The sequence below is a fragment of the Anser cygnoides genome, chromosome Z (genome assembly GCF_040182565.1).
Source record: "Anser cygnoides isolate HZ-2024a breed goose chromosome Z, Taihu_goose_T2T_genome, whole genome shotgun sequence".
NCBI lineage: Eukaryota > Metazoa > Chordata > Aves > Anseriformes > Anatidae > Anser > Anser cygnoides.
Window position 1 is genome coordinate 37,386,191 of NC_089912.1, and position 27,472 is coordinate 37,413,662.

Sequence of the window (27,472 nt, forward strand, 5' to 3'; positions counted from 1 at the left end):
GCAGAAGTGATCAGGTTACCAGGCAATGTCATATGTAATTTAGGCAGTTGCTTAACAGTTTTGATCTGGTTGCTCCAGTTTTTTTCTTATTAGTATACATGATTTACATAACAATCTGCATGTCAATATTCTTCCCCTCTGTAACTAAATGTGCTTTCCATGTCCTACTTTGACTTTAAAGCTGTTTTGGTATAACTAAACCACAGTGAAAAAACAGGGAACAAGAATACGGAAAATTCTGATTCCATCCAAGAGTCCCAATTCATGCTTGAATGGCAGTGCAATGGGAGGAACTGAATATACGGTATTGCAAAATGCAATGTATTCCTAAACCACCAAAATAAAATACATTTATGTATCATGCAGTTTTAAGCATTAACACAGAGACATGGTTCAAAGAATGGCATGACCTATTCCAGCAGGCATCTTTATGTTGCTAACACCTTATAATTTGATTTTTTGAAAAACACTCTAAGTAGAGTTCAATTTTTCTCAACTCTTCTGTTTTCAAAAAGCACTGAAGAGGTCGTTGGAAATTAAACTTTTATCTGAATGTAAACACATTCTAGCAATGTAGATGATAGAAACTTCAGAAAAAATGAATAAAAATGAAATATCTTTTCCCTTCGTGTGCTAAGAAAATAAAATCAAATATTGATGGTGTAAAAGAAAATTGAGCTTAAAATTTTTTTGAGTTTTAATTGTGGCGGTGGGTGTTTGTACAAGAGATACAAGGCTATTAGGTGTGATTCCACATGCTGACCTCTGCTCGGGAAAGTGTTTGCTAGTCCTTGAGTCAAGGAGTCTGGGAAAGACTGCAAATGACAGCTGTGCAGGGACAACACGTCTGCCTTCAGCTTCAAGGCAACACGACGGTACTGCAGTGAATCAAGTTCTGTTTTTAATGTCTTTTTATCTTATACTGTGTCTTCTAGAATAGCGCTGCCTCTCAGTTACCACCGACATAATTGGGTATTATCTTTCAAAATTCATTCTCATAAAATAAAATGTTCCTTGTCTGTGAACAAAATTTCCATGACAGACATTCATTATTCCTTTGTGTTGGAAAAGTCTTTAGTGTAGTACAGGCACTACAGGAACAGGCTGCTAATCACAAGCTATAGCCCTGTTTAAATAGTAAAACATAATAAATGCGAGGCAATAGTGTGTTTCCCCCTTCATTTGCCCTTCACGGTGCTCTACAGGAACAAACAGGACTTTCCTTTCTCCAGAAGGAAGGCAGCGGAGGAGCTGCTGAGCAATGCAGGATGGAGAGGAATGCAGCAGCATGTTTGCCCAAGTGACAGCCAAAATGGCTCCATCTGGGCCTCTGCTCACAAGCGGTACATAGAGCTTGCTTTTTCCCTCTGATTAACACTGACTGTTGATAATTACAGGGGTGAGGCATGTGTGTGAAAAAGGTTCATTTTCAATACTCAAGCTCCAGCTTGTCAAAGTACACTTAGTTTAGGAAGACAAATTTCTCAGCCTTGGGGGCCTCATTACTTCGCTTGGTTAGCTGCAGGTACCTCAACCTTTGGCAGGTACCTCAACCTTCTCCAAGTCCTAGCTGAGGATTTGGATGCAGTGCAGTATTCGGAATCTAATACATCTATACCCTTGCTCAACAAAACGTTACGGTGTTGGCTCAAGAACCCCTTCTGCAGTCCCTCTGAGACAGCCAAGAAGAGGTGCTCATAGCAGTGCTAACAGGTGAGTTTGTGACTGCTGACGGGACACATCTCCCAGCCGCACCTTTTATATTTACAGAAAAAGGTGCGGAGGGGGCGCAGCTACCAGCGTGCCATGACAGACAAACAAAGCCGAGCCGCGACCACCAAGCCCCGTCAATTCCACCTTTATTTTAGCAAAACGAAGGCAACCCCCAGCCCATTCCACACCCCCCCCCCCCGGTGCTCCGGTGGGAGCCGCTGCCCCCGCCGCCGGGCTCCGCCCTCCCGCCCCTCGCCCCCTCAGCGCCAACGGCCGCCGTGTGACCGTTGCTTCGCAGCGGCGGTGAGCGGCGGGGGGGGGGGGGGGAGGAGTGCGGCGGCGGAGCCCCGAGCGTGCCGCCGCCGGTCACGTGGGCGGCGGGAGCGGGGCCGGCGGCTGCGGGCGGTGAGGCGGCGGCGGCAGCAGCATGGCGGCGGCGCTGGGCGGCCTGGGCCTCCTGCGGGGCCGGCTCCGGCTCCGGCTGGCCGCCGCGGCCGCCTCCCCCCCCTCCTTCTCCTCCTCCTCCTCCTCGTCGGCGTCGTGCCTCGGGCCCCGCGCGGCGGTGCGGGGAGGCGCTGCCGCTCGCCCCGCGGCCGGGAGGAGCTACGGCTCGGAGGCGAAGGAAGAGGAGGAGCTGCGGGTCCGGTACCTGGACGACGAGCACAAAGGTAACGAGGGGGAGGCGGGCACCGGCACGGCACGGCACGGCTCGGCCCGGGCCTCCCGGCGGGGTGACCCCTGCGCCGCCACGGGGGGCGGTGGCGCCGAGCGCGGGGCGGGGCCGCGCCGGGCCGGGCCGTGCCGGGCGTCCTCGGGGAGCTGCGCGGCGCCGGGGGCTCCTCCTCTCGTCCTCCTCCTCGCCGGCCCGTGTCCCTGTCGGAACAGGTCCAGCCGCCCCCCCCCGAGCCGTTCTCGCCCCCAGCACCCTGCTGGGTGGTGTTTTGTGGCCGCTCTGAGGGCGGAAAAGAGGGTTTGGCGGCGAACGGCTGCAGCTCGGCAGCATCCCGCACCTGCTGGCTGGGACAGACAGCGGTGCAGAAGTTACGTCCGCGTTTTGTTTTCTCCAAAGCGTGGCTTCAGCACCCTTGTTCATCTCATGCTGCTTTCCTAGTCAGCTTTACTTCTCTCCGCTTCTGCTGCTGCCAACTGCTCCTAGCCTTGATTTCCTCAGCTGTGCTAAGAGTCTTGTTTTAATCCCCCTGGTTAAGAAATCAGTGCTTCAATTTAATCTGCAGCCCCGTGCATTACAGCAATGCTACAAAGCTGGTGAAGGGCCTGGAACACAAGTCCTGTGAGGAGCAGCTGAGGGAGCTGGGGTTGTTTAGGCTGGAGAAGAGGAGGCTCAGGGGAGACCTCATTGCTCTCTACAGCTACCTGAAAGGAAGGTGTGGGGAGCTGGTGGTCGGCCTCTTCTCACAGGTAACTAGTGATAAGACTAGAGGGAGTGGCCTCAAGGTGAGCCAGGGAGGTTCAGGTTGGAAATGAGGAGACATTTCTTCTCAGAAAGAGTGGTCAGGCATTGGAATGGGTTGCCCAGGAAAGTGGTGGAGTTATTGTCCCTGGGGGTGTTCAAGGCAAGGTTGGACGTGGTGCTTAGGGACATGGTTTAGTGGGTGACAATGGTGGTAGAGTGATGGTTGGACCAGATGTTCTTGGTGATCTTTTCCAACCTTAATGATTCTGTGATTCTCAACAACACTTTGTATTTCTGATTAGGTTTGGTGCTTACTAGATTTTGGAAGTGTTATTGTGTGGATGTATTTGATCTCCTTGGGTGTTTGTCACTTGCAAAGTTGTGTGCAGCAGGGCTAGGAATGGTAGACCACCAGTGATAGGACCCAAGAGAACAGCATGGAGCTGCATCGTGGGGGCGTGTCAGGCTGGGTGTTAGGGAAAGGTTCTTTGCTGAGAGGGTGGTTGGGCACTGGAACAGGCTTCCCAGGGCAGGGGTCATGGCCCTGAGCATGATGGCGTTTAGTAAGTGTTAGGACAAAACTCTCAGACACATCGTCTGGTCTTTGGGTGGTCCTGTGCAGAGCCAGGAGTTGGCCTTAATTAGTCCTTGTGGGTCTCTTCCACCTCAGGGTTTTCTGTGATAAAGAGTAGCTGTAAGCTTTCCTTCACAGGATCAGGCAATTCCAAAATATCGCAAGTCAAGCAGGCGGGCAGAAGGCCAGATTTGCTGACGAGGGATCTTCTGGAGCTTAGGCGAAAAAAGAAAATGTACGGCTGCGGGAATCAGGGTCAGACAACATGGAAGGACTAAAGGGACACTGTTCGTGTTTGTAGGAAGAAAATTCGTGTGGCCAAAGCCCAATTAGAGTTGAAGCTGGCCAGGTGCTTGGGAGACAATAAAAAGGTTTTTTTTAGATATATGAACAGAAAAAGGAGGATCAAAGAAAACATAGGTCCACTACTTGTTGGGGATGGTCACCTTACAGATAAGGACATAGGCAAAGCAGAGACGTTTAATGCCTTCTTCGCCTCTGTCTTCAACGCCGATGATGGGCTTCGGGACCCAGGGTGCCCTGAGCTGGAGGACCATGACGGTGGGAATGACAAACTCCCAACCCACCCTGAACGTGTCTGGGATTTGCTGTTCCACCTGGATCCATACAAGTCCATGGGTTTGTCTGGGATTCATCCCAGGGTGCTTAAAGAGCTAGGAGTCTCATCTCGAGACCTCTCAATTATTTTTCAGTGGTCTTGGGAATCTGGAGAGGTCCCAGTAGACTGGAAGCTGGCAAAAGTTGTGCCAATTTTCAAGAAGGGTAAGAAAGAGGACCCTGGCAACTAAAGGCCTGTCAGTCTCACGTCAGTGCCTGGTAAAATTATGGAGAATTTTATCCTGGGAGTTACTGAAATGCAGCTGGGGGACTGTGCAGTCATAGGTCACAGCCAACATGGGTTCATGAGGGGTAGGTCCTGTTTGACAGATTTAATTTCCTTTTATGAAATTGGATATCAGGAAGAGGTTCTTTACAGTGAGGGTTGTCTCAGACTGGAACAGGCTCCCCAGGGTTGTAGTCACAGCACCAAGCCTGTTGAAGTTTAAGAGGCGTTCGGACTGTACTCTTAGTCACACGGTCTGAATTTTTGGGTAAACCTGTGTAGAGCCAGGAGTTGGACTCGATGATCCTTGTAGGTCCCATCCAACTTGGGATATTCTATGATTCTGAGGGTTTATTTTTAGAGCCATGATGTTCTACCTACTTTTATGGAGAAGGCCATAGTGTGGAGCACTATCCTTCTGAGGTGTATGGATTTCTTTAGGTGGCTAGTAGGTCTTGGAACAACCATATTTTGAGATGCATGATTTGGTTTACATCTTTCAGAACATCAACACAGTTGTTTGAGACCATCTGCAAACTTGGTCAGGCATCTTTGAATTGGGCATACGTGTATACAGATTCGTATGCACATGCAGAGTTGTTACTTTAAAACTGAATTTTAGCTCGAGGGTTAGATTTTTTTTGTAAAAGGAAAACTGATGTTCTGTTTCATCTGATTGCTCATAAGAGGCAATAAGGTTGATAATGTAATCTGATCCTGCAGTCCACTTCTATCGGAGTGACTGTTCTGACCCAACTCTTCTGCAGTTCCTTGAAGACAATACTTGATTAGCCCTGTTTTCTCAGCCAACTGTGGGACTGGAAATTGGTTTTAAACTTTTATTTTAATTTTAAGCTTATTTTAAATCTAGGTGGAGGCAAGGCAGGAGCAAAGAAGACTCGACAGAATGTTTGGGGGTGGATTTGCTTGTTTCGTCTGTGCTTTTCCAACAAGTCGGTAGAAGATACTTGAGTACTACCTAAGGTCATGGGTTTTATTTCTGTCATTAGGCAGCTAGTAATAGAGTTACTGGTACTGTGTTCCAGCTGTGGAATGGCTAGCGGCTATTACTTCTATAATGTTATGAATGTGTTTTGTACAGTGTATCAATCTTAAGTTCATTGCTGTGTGTTTTTAATGTAGATAATACAAATTTGATTGTGCAGAGAATTGGAGGAGGTTTTTGAAGAGATGTTGCAGAGACAGCTAAAGTTTGGCATGTCAGTAGCCTAATCTGTTTTTATTTTTCCTGATGAAAAATTCTTCTTGAAGTTTTTTTAGTTTTCAGAAAATACTAGTCTGTTAAATGTGGCATTAAAGCTGCCCCAAAACATGGTATGCAGTTTGGAGTGGTAAATCAGCTCTGGATATTTTAAGGGAGGACCAATCACTATTTTTAATTCATAGATTCACTTCAAAGAGAAGGAATTTTCTTTGGTTTTGTCTTTCAGGAGGACATGGAAACAGATACTGTTTGTTGATAAAGGAGAAAAACAAGGGTCTAGAAGTAAGCCAGGAGACATACGCTTCATATGCCTCCCTCAGCAGCACGAAGAGCAGAACATGTTTTTGCAGAAGAAGAAACATGTCTCTGTCTGCTTCTTCCCTGTTCTGCCAGTGCACACCCTCCTCCTCGCCCCATGTGTCAAGTTCATCTGTCTCTGTTTGCTTACAGCATGCAATACCTCTGCTCCATCAGGATGCTTACTCCATATAAGCCGCAGGGGTCTCCTTCACTCTTCTCTCACTTACCGTTCCCATCTCCGGCAGCTCATGATGCAGAACTTCCCGAGTGGGACCCCAGTGCCATTGCCCCTTTACGTTCTTCCACTTCATGCTTCTTGACTGCACGTAGGGACAGACCCTGTCTACCCCGACTACCCTTCAAGGCAAGCGCGTGCTCATTGATACTACTGTGATGCTCTTGTCCATGCGCAGTCTGTCTGAGTTGCTTGGAGGAAGATGCACAGGCTGGTACAGCAGAGACTTGTGGGGAGACAGGAAAATGACAGGAGCTGCCTCACACAGAGTTGGCGTGTCCTCTAGCTCTAGACAATTCTCACCCTTCAGGCAGAGAAGCAAAATGCCCTGCTTCATAACACTTCCACGTGACTCATGTACCACAGTTTTGGGACCTTGTTAAACATCTACTGCAATGAGACTATGTTTGGAAGGACTAGTTACTGAATTTGTTATTCAAGACTTTCCAACTTCCAGATTTGAACTTAACAAGAATACAAAAGATGTAGGATTTGAATACGGTTGTAAAATGCTCATGTATTCTGGACAACATGTTGCAGCTCATGTTTGCAGTATCAGAGTCACGTATGAGTGTGGCTAAATGTCAGCGTATTGTTATTTTTAATTTAAATACCCATCTTGTACATTATTTGAAATTGTATTTGATTACCACTGTTAGATCTGAAATGTATTATCACTACTGAAATTTCAGAGCTTTTAGGCAAGTTGCATTAGCAAGCCCATTAGAAATTTTAATTAAGTTAGGGCTTTCGCTCTATAGGTGATAAATGAAATTAGCAGAAATATCTTTGCAATCCTGACTGAAGTGTTGCAGTGTTACTTACTGGAAAGTGTTGCAAGTATTTGTAAATTTTAGATTTTCCACTAGAATAACTATTGATGTTTATATTTTTTATCTGTTTTTAGTTTGGGTAGTGTATATAAGACAGCTTTTTGACCTCATCAGTTAGAATTTTAATGTATGTAATACAGGCAGAACAAATATGGTCTCGTTTGAGGTAGTTTATTCAGAGGCTGGAAACTTAATAGCGAGCTGATAAATCAGAATAGTTTACGTTCCCTTCTTTTTCCGTCTTTTAAAAAAGTTAGAGCAGATGTGGTGTACTAATTTAAGAAATGCAGGAAAGATTTTTGAAGTTACACTTTGAGATAAGAAGGTGCTTAGGATTTTTGAGAAGTGCTTAGGTGTTTTTAAAAAATGCTGCTCAACGCGTACCTGTATGATTTTGCACATAACAGCTTCTTGAAAAATATGATCAACGGAAATGACCAGAATTGTGCATGGTATACTCACTATGGATTCTTGTTATGATTAAGAAAATATTGTACAATTAAAAAGCATCTCAGTCAACTCATCTGCTTTGGTTTATCTGAGTAGTTAAGTAAGACAAACTTATAACTTTTCTCTCTTCATTCTTCCCTTTCTCAATGCAGAAGTGGTTTTTTTTGGTTATGTAAAAGAACATTTGGATACTTTTTTTTTGTGTGTGATTGTGTATATATAATACAAATAAATGTGTTTTTCTAAGTACTTTTTATAGAGATCAAGTGAATCTTAGTAAGGCAAATTAACGATATGAATGTAGAAGGACTCATTTGTAACTAACAATTTAAATGTGTTTCTACTAAATGCTGAGGATGAGTATTTTTTGAAAAGTACGAAGCACAAGATAAAACAGATAAAAATTGTTATTTAAAGCAAGATTTCCTGTGTGCCGATATAAGCTGTAGTTAGAACATGATCTAATCACTTCACTTAAATTGGCCCACCCTGTTTTTTTACAATACAGAAAGAAATATGATTTTCTCTTTCAGAAGTTTTAAATAATGATAGCATCATGCATTTTTGCTGCCCCTATCAAAATACAAGAATGCTTTAATATGATCTACTTACTCATAAAAATCCCAAATTTAGTGCACACTATGAAATGAGGATGTGTCTAGGAATTTAAAGGTATTTTGAAGTTATCATTCATTTATATGTATTTTGTCTCACTGAAACATTTTTGTTTTTATTCTCCTTTGACTTCACTATATTTTTCTCTTAAATGTTAAGAATTATATAACAGCTTTCTCTGGTGGCAGATGTAACATATAAGAAGAGAACATATTGTATCTTTGCATATGCTCTTCCTCTGATGGTTGCTGGAGAATACAGAGGGAGCATGACTACTTTTTTAGTCAGCATTGGAAGTCAACTGAATCCCTTGGAGAATCTATCTAATAGAGTGAAAATTTCTTTTTAGTATGTGTCTGTAATTTTTAATAGATACACCTTATTTGCTGAAGAGTGTTCTGGAGTAATGTGGACATGACTCCCAGGAAAAAATTATGAAATCGATATTGCATTCAGCATAGTGTGAATATTAATATTATATAATGAAAATGAATATATTCATTTTCAATATATCTACCCTTCTCTGATGCTGTGAAGATACTGGTATTGATCTATTATGATTTCTTCTGATATTTGTTGGCGAATATGATGATGACTCTTTACTTTTTTTTTGGATAGTTTTTTTCAAACTTTTTTTTTTTAAGATATTGGAAAGCATGCCTGTATGTGGAGACTTTAGGAAGAAAGAATGATGACTAACTGCTTCAGATGAAGATGTAACAGATATTTCAAAATATATATGCCAATAATCATCTTTTCATATTGCTAAATATTTGTCAGAATGGTTACTTCTACGGCAGTAATGTGTAAACTTTGCTGTTTTTTTTTTTTTACTTCTTTTAAATGGTTTGGTGGGGTTCTGCATTGCTGTATGGAGCCTGATTATTCCTTTTTGCCCTGGTTAGGGAACTTTCTCCAATCTAAAATTTGTATACCTGTGTGACCAGGCCTTTAAATCTTGTTGGATGCCCAAAGCAGGAAGACTTGCCTTAAATAGTTTCTGTCTGGAGATTCTTCTATGATTCTTGAGGTGGGCAGAGGAACGGAGAAAGTATATTCTTAGGATTGAATTGCTCAACTGGAAATCAGGAAGTCTATTTTTCTATTTCAGTTATGTGACTTTTCAGCAGGTACCCAATCTGTCTGTAGTTTGGTCACTGATTAATATATTGGGAACCCCAAGTCTTACTGCAATATTAACAAACAAACAAAAACACAAGGAATTTAAGGATGCACAGATACTATAGTAAACCAGTAGTAGGATTTTCTGGTATTAATCTCATATGTTTTTCTGGTTGTAGTTCTTGCTTCACTTTTTTTTTTCTTTTTTCTTATTTGAGAAATAGAATAGCTGTGTGGGTGTCATCTATATTTACCTCACTTTTCTGGAAAGGGAGGCAGAACTGCTAGTTTTATGACTTGATATGACACTGCTAAGAAGAATCAACCTGTATGATTTATCTTCAAGGAGCTTTTCTTTGTAGGAAAATTACTAAATGTGTTTTAATGTTAATTGAGAGTTCCTTCTGAATACACTAATATTGGTGGTGGTAATTAAAGAGTGTCATTGCCATTGAAAAAAAACATGCTTCTGCAAAAGACCTTACTTCCAAACTAAAAAATAGTTTGGGATGATGATGTCTTCAGTTTGTTCAGATATTGGATATGCAAGTGTGCCTGCCTTAGAGCCTAAAATCAAAGCCAGGTCACGTTGCCTTTTGTTATTTTAAAATGCTGTGCTGCTTTTGCCTAATTTACTTGTGTGAGCATGTGAAGTATTGGAATTTGGAATATTCCTCGTGAAGAATAAGTTGTGACAGTAGAAGAGTGCTACAGTCAGAAGCGTTACATGAATTTTGTCCTGTTTGTTTAATAGAACAACCAGATTCCTGTTTAAGTGCTGAATGAGGGACCTTGCAGGATGTCCTAGATGAAGACCTCCAACCATGTTGATGAACGGGTGGGAGTTCAGGCTTACAGAACAAAGGAATGAAGGTTGTTTGGGTCAGCCGGGCTCCTCTTCTCTATTTCTTGTTAGTGATCAACTGGACCTTGAGAACAAGCAAGAGCAATGTGTGCTCTCCTACTTGGGCTTAACCATTTTCATTGAACATTGAGCAGGGTAGACTTCAGAAGAGTTTGGCTAGACAATGGCTTCAAATTGGTAGCTGCAGGAGAAACAAGACCTCCGTTTAATTGCATGTGTGGGGGGGCACATCCATGCAGGAGGAAGAAGAGGAAGAGGAGTGGGCTCAAGGGCTATTAGATCAGTTCTTTGGAAGGACATGTTTCTGTAAAGGAAAAGAAGTAGTGTGCACTGAGAAAACAAGACGGCCTCCAGAAGATGACTAAGAGTGCCAGATTTTAGAGATTATACATGCAGAGCTGAGTGTCGTGGTAGTGAATACACTGGCAAATACTGATTTTTTTTTTTTTTTTTTGGTAGATTGATGGTAATATGGTAGGCATTTTTGTCTGAGATAATGGGAGTTCCCTTTCTCTCTTTCATTCCTGGTCCCTGACTTAGTCCTTTGTCCTCTTCCCTTTCTCTTTGCATCCCCAAGTTAAAAAAAATAATAATCCTGATGGGTAAGACTTTACCAAGGCTGGATCAATTTCATAGGACTATGTGCTGCTGTTTAGAATTCAGGGAGTTGTAATGCTGTCAGGATACAATTTTCTAAAAGATTACTATAGGCTTGGTACACTTACCAAGGTAAACTCTCTGGGATTTTCCTATTTGACTGTCATGCCTATAAAACTGAAGGAGTAGGAATTAGGACAAAAAAATGTTGTTCCTTCCGCAGCATTCAAACCAGCACATGTAATCAGTCACTAAGCCAACTGATCTGTAACTGGTCTAAGGGAGCTGTAGATGTGTGACTGGAGCTGTGTGGACAAGCATTGAGCACAGTTTGTGTCTTGAGGTAGAATTTCTATACGATTTTTCTTCTTTCTAAACAAAAGTTCAGTTTTTCTCTTAATAGCATTGTGTCTGTGTTTGTTACTTCCTTTTACCTGTATCAGAATTGCTTAGCTGTGGTAACACTTCTTGCTTTGAGAAGTTTCTCAGCGCATGCTGTCTAAATATGGAAACATATGCTTTACAGTAGAGTGTCTTGCCTGATTGCATGTCAGCACTTCACACACAAACATGAAATTAGTGCATGCAATAGTGGAATTACACGTTTAGCCCTTGTGAGCACTATTTCCATGTTAAGGTATTAGGGCCGTATTCTAGTACTTGAAATACATGTCACTTCTGTTGAACACTGAAATGTTCAGCCCTGGGAAACTTTAGTCATTTTTTTTTCTTTTTAAAACTCTCTGTAGCTAAACGATTACAGTAGCATGTTGTTTTCTATTTTTGTAATCCTCAATTATGCCTTTTTTATAACATCAAAATAATTATATACAGAGATATTATTTTCTATATTGTAACAATAATACCATTTTTCTTCCCCTCCAGGAATTGTGGTGCTTGGGTTAAACAGATCTCATGCCAAGAATGCCCTTAACAAAAATCTTTTAAAAATGGTAAGTGAAAAGAATAGTTTCTAGTATGAAGGTGAAACATTGGAATTAAATACTTCAAAAAGCGTTTGGTTATTCCCCTTCCTCCTTTTCTCTGTAGATGTCAAAAGCTGTGGATGCTTTGAAATCTGATAAGAAAGTACGAACTGTTATATTCCGGAGTGAAGTCCCAGGGATATTCTGTGCTGGTATGCAAACTTAATTTTCCTGAGAAGCTGGAAATCCGTATCTGATACCATGCAGACACACACACACACAAAAAAGCCCAGATTCCAAGGAAACATGTCTTTTATATATATTCATCTCAGTAGCAAACAAAACGTTTTTGTATGTTGAATTTCCTCAATTGCTAACAAGAATTGAATATGTGTTTTATTCTTTCTGTGTCATAAAGTGTTTCAAAATATATAATAGATAATATTTGTGGTGGTGAAAATGTACTTAATTGAGCTCTTACAAGTTGTTACATTTACTTTAAAATGAGGACCAAATAATGCTAAGGGCTGTATAGAAAGTTATATTGAAACATATTTTAAAAACAATAAAATCAATTTTAAATAAAATGGACCTAAATAAACTTTAATCTAAAATTCATTATGAAATTGAATCTTACTGCAGACTGAATGTATTCCCCAGGCCCCCCCCCCCCAAAAAAAAAGAAAAGGTACACAAGCAACTCAAATATGTGTCCTGCCAGAGTCCTGAGAAAGCAAAAGCTCTCAGTTGCCAAACACTGAGAAACAGAAATTGTCAACACGTCAAAATCATTTGAAGCAAACATGTCTTTTGTAGATATCAAGTGAATAGTCTCTTTATACTGAGATGTCCTATTCAGTGGTTTGTTTGACTTTAATTTCAATCCATTTGAAATTGAAAACAGAAGTAGGTCAATCTTCTTTTGATATGTGAACAGAACTGTAAGGATAGAGGAGAAGATCAGTTCTAAAATCTTATGTTTTTGGTCATCTGTGCAGCGATTAAGCTTGCTAACCACACATAACATAATTAATTCCATTTTAAACACAAGATATTCTATCCAGTTTTAACTTATATAACATAATTAAACTCAACAAGAATTACTTAAATTTTTGTTGTTGTTGCCTTTAGTAAATTTGTTTGTATCCAGCTGCAGCTTGTTTGTTACAAGGCTTGTGAAAAGAATCTTCTCGAAAAAGAACAGTAGGCCATACAGTGTTTAGAAATACATACCAGTAGTTTAAATAGGCATGTATTGATAAGCATATTTAATTTAAAAGTTTCATCTTGGTTTGAAAGAACAAGTTATAAAGATAAGTAACTAACAATAATCTTCAGGAAAATAAACAGGTTTAAAAGCTGCAGTTTTAAAACTTATGAGAAGTGTTGAATGTGCAGCATCAGATCAGCACATACAAGTGGGTTTTTAAGTTACGTAATTCATAGGAAAACATGGTTGTTAGTTAACACTTGTCAACAAATGATTTTTATAAACTTTTTTTAATATTCATGAATTTTATGGTAGCTGTAATATTGGAATTCTGAGAGCAGGCATGCTGATTTGGTGGAAGGGATTTGAGGTATGCTATTAAAATTGTATTTATGAACTCCAAATACTTCTTCAGTATTCCATGTTGGCTGGCTTTGCAAAGCTGTTTTGTTATTAAGATTTAAAGATGTCTTTATTGGCTGTTAACCTGGCTTAAAAAAACAACTTAGAGTATGTATACACAACTGGATGAAGACAAGATGCAAGTGTGTTTATGAGTGGACATTAGGAAGGGAAATTAACTCTGAAAATAAGAGTGGAAAAGGCTGGGGCTGGATATTTGTATCAGGATCTTAAATCAGGGAGTTAAGACAGGGTATGGACCAATTATCTGTAATTTTAAAAAGTAAAAAATGTCAGATAAAGATGGGCCTGAGAAAAGAAGCTCCTGCAGCTGAACCAGTGAAATTAAGGATGTTCCAACAGTGGCGACTGAAATTCAGGGTAAACCAGAAGACTTGAGGCAGTTTGTCAATGAAAATGGACAGGAAAAGCTCTGTGCCTGGATGGATTGCTTCTGTAAAAGACATTAAGGGGAGTCTGTAAAGTGAATGAAACTAGAGAAAACATAAGGGGCATATGGAGAAAACAGATAATGGCTTAGGGAAGTAGGATGAAGGGAGGAACATACTGGATCTAACAAAGCATTATCTGGAGGGGACCCGCTTTGGAAATTCAGTAGGGCAGAAGAAAGTGTTTTCAAACTTAAATGTTAAAGGACAGTGTGTTGTTTCAAGATCACTTAATTTCTTTTAAAAAAAAGGAAGGATCATCTTGTGAAATGTTGTCACATTTTGTTTTGCATTGTAGTGCAATTCAGTTAGGCTAAGATTTGAATGTTTGTTTAATTTTTTTTTATTTCCTCAATTATGTTTTCTTGCTTGCATGTGTGGGAATGTATGGTTTTAAAAATACATTTTTTATGATGATTTTTTGGATCACCATCTGATGTTTTACTGACCGCATATTGAGAAACTTTGTCCTAGAATGTAATTCCCTTTTATGTGTGGAATGAAATCCAAGGTCCTCAAATCTTGCCATTCCTCAGCTATCAACAAAAATCTGTGAAAGCCACAAGCCAAGTGTCTTGTTTCCTTCTAAGGGCTAGTCCACAAAAGATGACATCCAACTGTTATTTGCTAAATGACAGTGTGGTTGATTAAAAGATTTAAAGTCTGCTGATGACTGATGTGGATTTGAGTATGATTCCAAATTACGGGATTCTTACATGGTGAACTGGGAGAGAAAAAAAGAGGAGTTGTATAAAAGAATGTAGAGACGTGCCAGCAATTGTATCCTTTCATTTCTGCTTAAATGTTCACTTTTGAATCTCTTACTACTCATTTCCCTTGTATCTCCTTTCTTATGATCTGTACTTTCATGGATGCAGGAAATTCCTTGTTAATGCTCTAGCACTGATCAAAAAGAACACCTAGAAATCAATGAAGAGCTTGGATGTTTTTAAGGCTGCATCATGTCTGTGAGGCCTTCTTCTGTTTCTCTCCAAAGTGTTCTGGCTGTAGGTCGCTTTTTAGCCTTTGTCTTCCTCTGTCTAAAAGTAAATAAATAAGATATTGGCCTTCCTGGAGTGAACATACATGATGAGTCCTGGCTTATGTAAGGCCATGTTGTATGCCTTCCCAGTTCTGAAGTCAATGCAGCTGAGCCCATGCAGGAATTGTTTTTGTTACGTGGCAGTATTCCATCCTCAAAGAAGGTACAGTCTGTACATGGAATAAGGCAGGTGTCCCGTGGGTAAAAAGCGTGTGATCAACTCATTAAGAGCTATGCTGTGTTTACACAGTGGGCTGAATTACATTTACATCGGTAATTAGAATAGTTTCATTTTTCATTATTAATGTAATATTAGTGGTGCTGCTCAGGTATTTTTGTTAGCAGATTTTCAGGGATCTTCATCTTCAAAAAATTTCTGGGAGATACGGTACTGTAAGGAAGGGAGGAAGGATTATCTGCAAATTGTTGCAAAACCTTATCTTGGAGTGGAAGTGTATTCTGGGAGTTAGCCTTGCATTACAGGTTCTTCTGATCTCAACTATATAAAAGAAAGTACAATTGAAATACATTGGCCAGGAGCTACTTTTTTTAATTATTTTTTATTTTGTACAGTGTTCTCTATGTTTATGGCTCAGAGTTGAACAACGTAATTCTATACTGTAGAAAATTTGCTGTTCAGTCTCCTAAGGCTTTCAATAAAAGGCAAAACAAATTATATATTATATAATAATATATATTTATTTCAGGATAATACAAATAATATAAATTATATATATATACATAAAAATAAAACTGTTATTACTGAAGTTGTGTAGAATGTTGTTTGGGCAAGCTGAAGGATGCCATCAGATTCATAGCCTTTCTTTTTCTTCTTTAATTACACCCTGTTGTTGCGACTGTCAGGTTCCTTATTTTCACGTTCTGTCAAGAAGATAGTTGTATGTGTTTAAAAAATTTACTCCCGGTGTGTTTGTGTCAGATAGTAACTTACTGTCCCATAGTCTATTGGATCAGTTTACAGCTAGTACTGTTAAATAGAGCCTCATGCTACTGTTCAACAGTTTTAAGTAATTAACCTTTTGCTTTCCCTTCTCTGTTGCCTGGCCAAACAGATCAATTGCTTAGCTCAGACTTTCCCAGTCTGGTCAGAGATTGATTGTGTTTCCTAAAAGTTCATATCCAAGTAATTGTCAGTTTCCCAGTATCTATCCATTCTCTGCTGATAAGAAGAATTCTCTCCCCTCATAGGGGAGAATGGAGTGCTGTGATTCCCTAGCAGAACAGACCACCTTTGGGTTTCATTTTCAATGGGAGTTGGAAGAGCTCAGGGGCAGGAACCTTTAACTTGTGATTTTCTGGGTAACTTTGTATCACAGAATCACAGAATAGTCTGGGTTGGAGGGAAATTTAAAGATCACCTAGTTCCAACCCTCTGCCGAGGGCAAGGACACTTTCTGCTAGATCATGTTGCTCAAATAATTATTATAAAACTATTCAGTATTGTTTCTCCGAAGAGAACTGCACTAATTAAAATAGAGGTTGTGAGATTAAGTTACTTGCATTGTATATCTGTGAACACAAAGAAGGCTTGAGGGCAATTGTATAATTGACAGATTTGAAGAAATGTTGTTCTTTGGAGACCTTCTTTCAGAAATCATTGAGACGCATCAGAATATGGATAGTTAACTTTTTTTGTTATTGTATCCAGCTTTCAAGGCAGCTTGAAAAATTTGGGTATTGGAGCTCTTCAAACCGCTTTGATCTAAAACAGCTTCAGTCACTGCAGCTTTGCCAATACAACCCCCTCTTGGAAATGCAGAAGTAATCTTTCTGCCAGAAAAAATTCATCGCTTGGGTCTGTGGTGTGAATAAAGCCAACACAAATGCTTTTTCTGTTGGCATAACTTGCGTACATCAAAATTTTGTTTCCAGCACAGCTAAATTGGCTATATGGTGCGTGGTTCCCGGCTGCCATTTCCAGCTGGTGTAGTTTTTCTGGCAGGAGTTTATGAAGTAAATGGGCCTGGGAGAGCAGATCCTTGAAAACTTCACTTATAAGGTTTTGATGTGGACTGAAAGAAAATGCCGAAGGAGGAAAGAAGTTCTGTAATAGCCTTCAAATTCTTTACCTATGCTTGTTTTTGTAGAACCAGCAAGAGTATTGCAGAGTTACAACTGTGGGTAGAGTCTCCTTTTTTCTTCCCAGTGTCTGTTAAGTAAGCAAGGAGAGAGGGTAGTATTTTCCCAGAGCATATTTCAGGTTCCAGCTCACACACAGAAACTGAGAAGAGAGTTAATGTATTACTCCACTGTTCCCTCCTGAGGATTCAGATAACTCATGAAAATACTTTAGTACCTTCTCAATATTTTCATTGCTGTATATACATTTAATTCCCGTCAATAAATTCCTTTAGTGATATTGTGTAGCTAGGTTCTGTTCTCTTTTTATCACGTAAAACTTTTACTAAGGTTTGGCTTCAGACTGATGCAAGCTGCTTGTAGTCCACAAGGCTCAGTGGCAGGTTGGTCAGCCATGCAACAGCTTTGTCCTATGAGTGGGTGCATAGTAATCTGTTAAGTTTGGTGTCTAAAGCTTGCATTTGCCCAGTGCTGGTTATTTTTCTTCTTAATGTTATTTCTGATGTTGTTTTTCTGAAAGAACTGATAGCTGCCATGATTTTGTAGTGCACATGTTGAGCAACTGAGCCAATAAAGAGTACACTCAGAATTTAATAGCCTAGTCCATAAAGAAAAAAGCCAAAGAAGAAAACCTTGTTTTAAAGGTCCTTCTTTTGGAAATACTGCAATCAGATAACTCCAAATGCTCCTAATACTGTCTGTCCTGAAGACGCACATTGAATTTTAGAAGAAATTGGAACAATTGTAGATTTTTGAGGACTGGAAAAGTTCATCTTTAAGCAGAAGATTGGTCTTAAGTATGGCAGAGCTGCTGTGTTCCTTGCATTGGAATGTAGCTCAGATGAGATCAACGTATTTGATCCGTGTTATTCTTTATATCTTGCACTTATTTACTTGAACCTTGTGGCTAATTGTAAGTAGAATGAGGTACTAGGCAATTAGCAAATAATGATACTAACAATAATAAATGCTTATAGTTAATGCAGCAGTTTCTAGCACAGGAAATAACTGTATGCATTACTTTATGCTGCGAAGACAGATAATTATAGAGATACCTTTTAGCTGCAGAAAAAATAAAAATGGGAAGGTTTCCAGGAATTTTCTCAGTAAGAGTTCAAGAATATAGCTGTGTTCCTTTTCTTTGTCTCCAAAAAAGGGATCCATTCCTCTTGAGGAGGCAAGCACAAGGGGTGGATTAGAAAGTTGGGTGGGACTGTCAGCAACAGTGCAGTTTTCAAATCAGCTCTAATTATGTGTGAAACTTTCAGCTAAGGATCACTTGTCTGCCTTCTCATTGTTGATTATGATGTCTGACTTGAGAAAATTATGGCAAAGCTTTTTTCTTATTTTCAGCTGTCTTCATGTTACTCTGTAGTCAGGAATGGAGTTTTTAATCCAGTGAATTGGGTTTATGTGTGATGTTTTTGGTAGCAGGGGGGCTGCAGTGATGGCCTGTGTGAAGAGTTGTGGGGGTGCTCCCATGTTGGACACAGCGAGTTCCAGTGGCTCCAAAAGGGACCTGCCGCTGTCTGAAGCTGAGCCAATAGTGATGCTGGTTAAACATCCATGATAACATATTTAAGAAGGGGGAAGAAAAGCTGCCTCACAGTAGCTGGGAGAGAGGAGTGAGAAAATGGGAGAGGAGCAGCCCTGCAGCCCCCCAGGTGAGTACAGCAGGAGGGCAGGAGGTGCTCCTGGCACGCAGCAGCAGTTCCCCTGCGGCCTGTGCAGGGAGAGGCCCCTGGTGGAGCAGGCTGTCCCCCTGCAGCCCATGGGTCCCACACGGAGCAGATCTCCACGCTGCAGCCCCCCCGTGGAGGAGCCCCCGCTGGAGCAGGTGGATGTGGCCTGGAGGAGGCTGCGGCCTGTGGAGAGCCCCTGCAGGAGCAGGCTCCTGACGGGAGCCCATGGGGGACCCACGCTGGAGTAGTCGGTTCCTGAAGGACTCTGCACTGTGGAAAAGATCCATGTTGGAGCAGTCATGAAGAGCTGCAGCCTGTGGGAAGGATCTACATGGAGCTGTGCACGAAGGACTTTATCCTGTGGGAGGGACCCCCTGATGGAGCCAGGGACCGGTGTGAGGAGGCAGAGATGAACTTTTATTAACTGATGGCAACTGTGATTCCCTATCCTTCCTGTTCCACTGGTGGCAGTCAGGAGTGAAGTTGAGCATAGGAAGAACCCCCGGGGAGTAGGTTTTGTTTCTCAGTATACTACTTGGTTATTGATTGGCAATAAATTAAATTAATCTTCCCCAAGTTTTGTCCATGATGGTAAAAGGAGAATGATCTTTCCATCCTTATCTCAACCCACAAACTTTCCCATCTTAGTTTCTGCTGTTCTGCTGAAGGAGAGTGAGAGAGCAGCTTGGTGGGCTCCTGGCAGCCAGCCAAAGTTGACCCACCAGTTATTGTCGATTTTCAAAAATAAGACTGAGGCTAAGCCTTTATTCTTGAGGAGCTCTGAAATTGAGAGTGGACCAGCTATATAAAGTCTCAGAGGAACTTGCTTTAAAAAGGTACTAAATAAAAGCAGAAGGGATGCTTTATCTCCAGTTGAGTGAGTAGTGACTGCTAATGCAGTAGTGTACAGAAGTAAAGTGGATTAACTTCAACAGAAGAGACTAAGTCTGTAGCTGTTTCATTTATTATTGTGTGTCTTGCTTGGTGAAAAGTTTATTTTTTTTTTTTTCCTTGGGCTTATCTGGGGCATCTGCTTAGGTGTCTCTCTTCTTATGTTGTGTTCTGTAAACACTTGCTATGAGATACATATTAGGAAATTCTGGGTTTATCTCTCCTTTCTTTTAACGTTCTCTAGTAAGAACTTTAGTTTAGTTTTTCCTTCGGTGCTGGGATCAATTTATAAAAACATTTTATTTTACGTCTAAGAGAGACTCCATATTGCTGCTGGTTGAAGACTAGTTGGATTGATAGTACTTTCAGCCACAGTGTACTTTTGTCCATGACTGAAGATTTTCATAGGCTCTAGTGGAAGTAGAAACAATTTTCTTCATTGCTAATATTGCCACAGCATAACACTTAATTACCAGAAACTTTTTTTTCCTTTGGTTGTATTCAGCTGGGATGCCAGTTGAGGATATTTCCATGCAATTTTTCTTCCTTTTTTGGTCTTGAATCTGCTGTAGACCGTAGCTCACTGAGCACAAAGCTGGTAAGTAACGTATTTAAGATCAGGCTATTAGGGAAAGGCAAATTACGAAAGCCAGCTAGAGATCCATCTCTTTAGCATTATTCTAATTTGATTGATATAACTTTGAGCTGTAAAAGGCAAATCTCATGAAGGAGAATGTTTGACCATTCCTTCTTACGTGTGATATACCTGATTCAAAAATGAAAATGTAAGTGGTTGATTGACCCTAGTTACACAAACATTCTTCTCTCCCCCATTAGAATTGAAGCTGTCTTAGATATGAGATCCATGCTGTTACTTAAAATACACTTAAAAACCCAAATGTCTGAATTGGTCCTCTGCTTATTGTGGTGATTCTTCACATTATAAGCTTCCAAGTAGAATTGAAGTTTTTGTGGACAGTGACTGATTAGGAATGATCAAGCTTGGTAACTAGTGATGGTGTAAGACTGCTTGCTGAAGGTTGGTGTCTGTAATACAACCACGTGGAACTGCAAAACAACTTCTGTTATTGAAAGTATTGGATTATTTATGAAATGGATATCTATATTTAGAACCAATTTTAAGCAACAAGGGGCTATACATGGTGTCATTTCACAGGTTTGTGTGTTCTCGAAAGTATACAAGCAGAGCTATTTTTGGCTGTTTAACTTATCGAGCTTGTGATAGTTTCAACTGCAGATTAAAAAAATGCTATGCTTATTTTTTAATCCTGTGTAAGTAGTTTAAAGCATTGTCTTGTCTTCTAATTTGCTAGAAAAAAAATATAATTAATGTGGTATTTTCTGGAAATATATTTTTATATTTTTTTCAGTGAAAACCACCTTAAATTATTAACTTCTAGATAAAGTGTATATTTCTGAGAGGGCGAAATCTGGTTAGTTCTGTATTTTAACCAGTGGAGTGTAACAGGAGGCAGGAATGGCTTTCTCAAAACCATTAAAACTTATTGCAAAAGCATGGGGAAGAATTGATCAAATTGAATGCCTAAAATTATCAAATTCAAATATGAAATACAAACTATGCTGTTAATGCGTTCTGAAGTAGTCACCATGCTTAGGTATATGAGAAATTTATGTTTGGATTCTGTGTGTCTTACACAGTCTTATGTCTAATTTACACCATGTTGAGTAAAAATTATGAAAGTAGGTTTTATTTTCTATATTGGAGCGTGCTTTTACTTACAGAATGCACAAGTTAGTAGCCTAACTTTGGAGCTAACATTTTTATAGCTAGATGACTGAATGTTATTTCATTAATAAAAATAAATATATACCTTGTGAGTAGACACATTAAGTAGGATCCTGAGCAGATGGGGAGTTTCAGCAGTTTTGTGAGATGTTTGAAACTGACACAATGGTCAAGATCTTTTGAATGGCTAGAGAATTAATAAAGAAGAGTATAATATACCCGAGTATAAATTTTTAGTGACTTGGTATGTAAAGTTGACACAAGCAGGACCTGTGGAAAAGCATCTTCAAGTGTGTCCCAGAATTTAAATGAAAGTGACATGTCAAGATGATTGTGAAGCAGTGAAAAGCACTCTGCTTGTTTGCTATAGTGAATTTTCAGATAGTGTTTTCTAGAGTTTTTTGTTTTTTTTTTTTTTAACAGAATAGACTAAAATAAAATGCAAAAAGATACCAGGAGGATGCAAAACATATTTTGTATTGGGAAAACTACATTCTGCAGTAGCTGCCTTTAGATAGTAAAATTATTCTTTTAAACACTGAAATAAGAATTTGGACATACTTCATACTTAAATAGTTTCTTTGTAAGAGGAACTGAGGAAAATTTATCAGAAATAGTTCTGCTCTGTATTTGTAATTTCTATTAGTATACTTCTCTAAGGTTTGATCTACAGTTGTTTTTGGTAATGTGACTGGGTTATGTAGGTTTATATGTAATAGAAATGAGTCTTCAGTGGTTATACTACGTGTATACTGCAATGCATTTAATTTTGGTTTTATAAATATTTTCTGTAGTACTTCTGTCAGGTTTATACAAACACTATTTTTCAAGGTTATTTGCAAAGATGCATTTTATTTGCTTATTCCCTTTGGTCTTTACTTTTGAACTATACTCATGGTGGCAGTGGTCCTAAATCAGAAATGCTTGTAATTAGATGATTGTGTGTCTGCATAGCCTTGGACCATGGTCTATATCATGTAAGAAATTTCTATACTCGTCTGATACAGAAGCAACAGTTACTTATATTTGTTATTTATTGATGTTCAGGTGAACTTGACAATGGTAAAAATGACGTGGCCTAGCTAGAAACTTGCATCACCACCATCAGACCAGATACGGTATCTGTGTTTGTGTCAGGATATGAGGACTGCGAGATCAGGTGCTGCTGAAGTCTTTGATTTCATAGAGTAGACTAGTGGAGATGATGCTGTATCTGAACAGCCTTTGCTTCTGTGGAGGAGAACAAAGTCTTCTTGGCATGCTTGAGAATGTTCTCTTAAGGAAAATCCTTAATATAACATCATTTGTTGTCTATATGCTTTATAGATTCCAGCAGGTGAATTAGAGTTAGGTAACCTTTGATTCCATATCCAAAGCTAAAGCAGCTAGAGCAAACGTGCCAGCTAAACTGGTATCTCTAGGATATTGGAAGTCGTGAGGTAGTTCAGGTGGGTCCTCTGATATCCTTATATCCTTACATCTGCCTTCTCTAGGTTACTGTATGTTGAGGTATTTGGATAGTCCCACCTGTGGTTGACCTTTGTGATAACAAGTGCTTTCAGTACTAGTGGTCTTCTCTTAAAAAATTTATACTGGGCTTGGCTGTGATGGAATTATTTTTCATTATAGCAGCCCTTATGGTGCTGTTTTATAGTGGTGACCAAAACAGTGTTGATAACTCGCCAGTATTGCAGCTATTATTGAACAGTGCTTGCACAGTGTTAGGTTGTCTCTGTTTCTTGCTCTGCTCCCCCTGCTCCCAACCCAAGCAAGCACATGGGTGGGGTCTTACCTTCTAGCCAGAGTCACTAAACAAAACTGTAGTTTCATGTGACAGTTGTAATGAAATCTTGAGTAATTAGCTGGGACAGCTCCAAGAATGTCATGTATAGTAGTGAATACCAACATTAGTATGATGATACCATACTCCCCTTTGACTTTTCTAGTGGGATGCCTGAAATCACTAGGTTTGTTCCGACAGGTGTTACAGCCCTAGAGGGTGATTGTTTTTTCCATTCCATCTTCAGAGCGCAGTGTTGAGCTCTTACCTAAGAACTCAGTACTTAGGGAGATGTGCTTTACCTATTTTAATCTAAAAGTGTCTTTAGCACTGTTCAGGTAGAAAAACCTTTTGGGAAAAAGGTTCTTTCTTTACCTCCAGCCCTTCATGGCTGGCAGTTTGGCCAAACTTTGATGCCTGAAGGGGATTTGTTTTCTCACTGCCTTTCCTTTTGTCAGTTGCTCTTTTTAGTGAAGTCTGTAATTCAGGTGCCTGAGTGTTTTAGGTATTAGGTAATCAGTTTGAGAGAGGTTTCTAAGTTACAAAATGTTATGTCACTGTCTTTTTTTATATAGGCCTGTATCAGCAACATAATTTTCCTTTAAATCAAATCTTGGGACGCTGAAAAAATTATTTGTACATGAGGAAATGTATTTCATTTCTTTTTTCAAATCTCTTAAAAACTGAGTTAGTATCCTAACCTTAAGATACTTCTCTTCTGGAACTTCATCTGTCTGTTCAGGTTTGTTGTTCACGTCTGTAATACATTTTAGATTCCCAAGACAGTTTTGCATATTTTGAGATTGAATTTTGTTTATTGCACAGAAAACACAGAAGAGCGCTAGACAGAATTCTGTCTTGTAGTAGTATCAAGTTGATTCTGGTTTGGGGATAATAAGAGGGCACTTCTAACATGGAACAGTTTTTCTTAAACTCCAGCAAGATACCTAACCCATTTTAATGGGGATCACAGTATCACAGTATCACAGATTTCTAGGTTGGAAGAGACCTCAAGATCATCGAGTCCAACCTCCGACCTAACACTAAGTACTCCACTAAACCATATCGCTAAGCTCTACATCTAAACGTCTTTTAAAGACCTCCAGGGATGGTGACTCCACCACCTCCCTGGGCAGCCCATTCCAATGCTTAATAACCCTTTCGGTAAAGAAGTACTTCCTAACATCCAACCTAAAACTCCCCTGTCGCAACTTTCGCCCATTCCCCCTCGTCCTGTCACCAGGCACGTAGGAGAACAGACCAACCCCCACCTCTTTACAGCCTCCTTTAAGGTAACTGTAGAGAGCGATAAGGTCGCCCCTGAGCCTCCTCTTCTCCAGGCTGAACAAGCCCAGCTCCCTCAGCCGCTCCTCGTAAGACTTGTTCTCCAGACCCCTCACCAGCTTGGTCGCCCTTCTCTGGACTCGCTCGAGCACGTCCATGTCCTTCCTGTAGCGAGGGGCCCAAAACTGAACACAGTACTCGAGGTGCGGCCTCACCAGAGCCGAGTACAGGGGCACAATCACTTCCCTAGACCTGCTGGCCACACTGCTTCTTATGCAGGCCAGGATGCTGTTGGCCTTCTTGGCCACCTGGGCACACTGCTGGGATGATAGAGGGTAGCTAATTTGGTTCATGTAATTCTCGCTCTTTTCATCAAGTTCAAATCCTGGTTAAAAGAAAGCAATCACAAGTCGTTATGTGTAAATTCTGTGTGTGCAGTATTCTCCCAGATCCTCTCAAAAGCAGTAAGCTTGTTTTCAGGTGTTGGTGAGAGTTTTTGCTCCATGGTTTCAGGGCATGCATATGGATGCTTTTATTTCTTTTTTTTTTTTGTCACAAGGTATACTCCGTCATCTATGCTCCATATAAAATAGTTAAAATCAGGTGAAGATTAATAGAAAGATAAAGATTATGATTACCTCAGTTAGGAATAAATTGATAAGAGGACAGCTTTTGGCTAGGCCTCTGTTACCCAGGACATCACTGGTAAATGCATTTGTGCTTAAGTGAGGAATTAATTTTTTTTAAAAGTTGTATTACATATATCTGAACATTTGACTTAACATTGCAGTTTTCAAGGTCCAGATCTCTTCCATAAGTATTAAGTCAACTTAAGTACTCACCTCCATTTAAAATAGACACATCACATCTGTATGTATTTGACATCTTGACCTGTGAAGAAGACTGTTGAGTTTCTTCACAGTTCTCTGAACTAAGTTGTTGTAGTGCGCCGTACAACTTAAATAACCATTTACATTGGTACTAAGTGCCAATGGCACCTGGTTTCTTTGTTGGTGAGGGAACTAAGCCTGCTTTGCTGTTTATATCCTTAGCTGAGAAAACCTGATGGCAAAAATAATCCGACTGCATGTGCTTGGTGGTAATGCATACTGGAAATGAAATACATGTGCAAAATATGTGGCAAAAATAGTTATTGCATGGTACAGAATTTCTTTCCATTTGCTTTTGAAAAGAACAAAATGATCATGTAGCAGAGGTATTTAGACATATCTGACTGTCATCTTCATTTTAAGACAATTCACAACAGTTAGTTTCATATCTACTTCTTTCTATAAATGGCATAGAATAACACACAATAGAACTATGTATTGTGTACTAATTGCCATAAAAATGAAAAGAAGCTTCTAATAACTCTTTAAAACTTTTACTTGCTCATCTCTTGGCTTTGTCTGCCACTTAATGCTTTCCTATGAGGACACCTTGTTGTATGTTTATTGCAATTAAAAAAAAAGTTTTTTTTTTTTCAGCTTCTTCTGTATTAGATGTGTAACTGAAAGCTAGAGGGGAACAAAATAACTGCATCGACATAAATGTAGCATACAGTTGCTTATGTGTTCACAGTTCTACTATGTTCATACCATGATACAGAAACAGATGGATGCTTGGCCATAATGAAAATTCTGTATATATCATAGGTAGCTTACTAAAGCCATCAAGTGGTCATCTGTTTTGTAAGTTTTAAAATGTTTCCTTTGTAGAACTAATACAAGTAATATGAAAGTGAAAAAATTATGAAATATCTCTTGATCAATGTCTTCTTGCAAAAATTTTACTTTTTTTCCTGTTTAAAAGTGGTCTTATATGTATGTTTGAATAGAGAAATGTATGTGTCCTTCTGTATATACAGATCAGATAGTAAAATGTATCGCAACTCTTGTCTTACACCAAAAGAAATTTAAAAGATAAGTAAAATAAATTGCATGGCTCATCATCTGATCCTGCCTGCTTTAGGCAAAAAACAGCCCCCAAACAGTTATTTAATGATGAAAAAGTGCAGATCTGTGGTTGTTTACAGTGTCCCTCTTTTTTTCTTTTTTCTTTTTTCTTTTTTTTTTTTTTTTCAGTAGCTTATGTAAATAGTGAAGCATTAGAGCTCTATTGGATAAAAGAAATTTAAGGTCTAAAATACTTGTTGTATTCTAATGCTTATCTTTGGAGTTCCTGTCACCGGCTGGAACTTGGTGACTTTGTGGACGGACATGGTCTTTAAGTGACTGAGCTCTGGGCTCAAATACCGCCAATCCATATAATTTGTTAATCCGCTCCAGATGGCAGGTAGTATTCCAGTGTTGGATCGCTGTCCTCATACTTTCTCTGTAGTACGTTGCTGACAAGTCTATTGGATGGTCTTTTAAAAATAGAAGAGATCAAGTATCTCTGAAGCATTTAAAAATATCAAGTCCTTAGAAAATTGAATTGAGTTTGCAACATTCGTGCTGAAAATGGATTCAATGGATGGGAAATCTTGCTCTTTGCAAGCATTTTCATTTATTTCTCTGTGTCAGTTTGAAGCTTTTGGGGACAGTGGGAATAAGAGGAAGTACTGATTATGAGCAGTTTAACTTAGTGCTTAAGAGAAATAGAGTTGCAGCTGCTGTTTTGCTGTCTAGGTTCTGCATGAACAAAGCATAATTAAGAGATGTTCCTGCTCATGGCTTAAATGCTTACTAGTCCTTACGTCCACACAGTCCTGTGTGGAATGGCAAGACTTTGGCCTTCAGTGCTGGCCCAGTGTTAATATGAGGCAGAGATGTTTGTGCAGGAATGCTAGCTGTTTTAATGCATTTTTTTGGGGGGGTGGGGGGGCAGAGAGGGGTGAGGGAGAGCGTTCAAGGAATAGTCTTCCTGGATAGACTTAAAATGCCCAAAGTTGAGCTCCTTATCTTTCACCTTGAAGACTTTTCTTTCTCAATTTGAGTTTTCCCACAAATGTCCATTTTCTTTTCACCTGCTGTAACTTGGAAGGGTTCCTAGTCAAACTCTGTAGCCACATCATCAAGCCTTTCTAAGGTCAATGCTTCTAATCTTTCCTGAAGTTCGTGTGCGGTCTGCTGTATGCATTGGTCGAGAAGCAACAAATCATGACTACGGTTAAAGATATTCTTTTCAAGGTGTGTTTGTTTTCATATGC

The 27,472-nt window shown here is 39.9% G+C and overlaps 1 protein-coding gene across 4 annotated transcripts in view; it reads left to right on the forward strand.

Moving 5' to 3' along the window:
- Positions 1-2,077: 2,077 nt before the first annotated feature.
- AUH (AU RNA binding methylglutaconyl-CoA hydratase) overlaps positions 2,078-27,472 on the forward strand; it is a 113,073-nt gene continuing 87,678 nt past the window's right edge. The window contains exons 1-3 of one of the 4 annotated variants that reach the window (XM_066989071.1): positions 2,078-2,381; positions 11,673-11,740; positions 11,838-11,925. In XM_066989071.1, the coding sequence (XP_066845172.1) occupies positions 2,141-2,381; positions 11,673-11,740; positions 11,838-11,925 (397 nt within the window). In that variant the 5' untranslated portion in view covers positions 2,078-2,140. Of the gene's footprint in view, positions 2,382-9,782; positions 11,131-11,672; positions 11,741-11,837; positions 11,926-27,472 lie in introns of those variants that run through there. The other 3 variants (XM_066989070.1, XM_066989069.1, XM_048046084.2) reach the window with 3 other exon arrangements.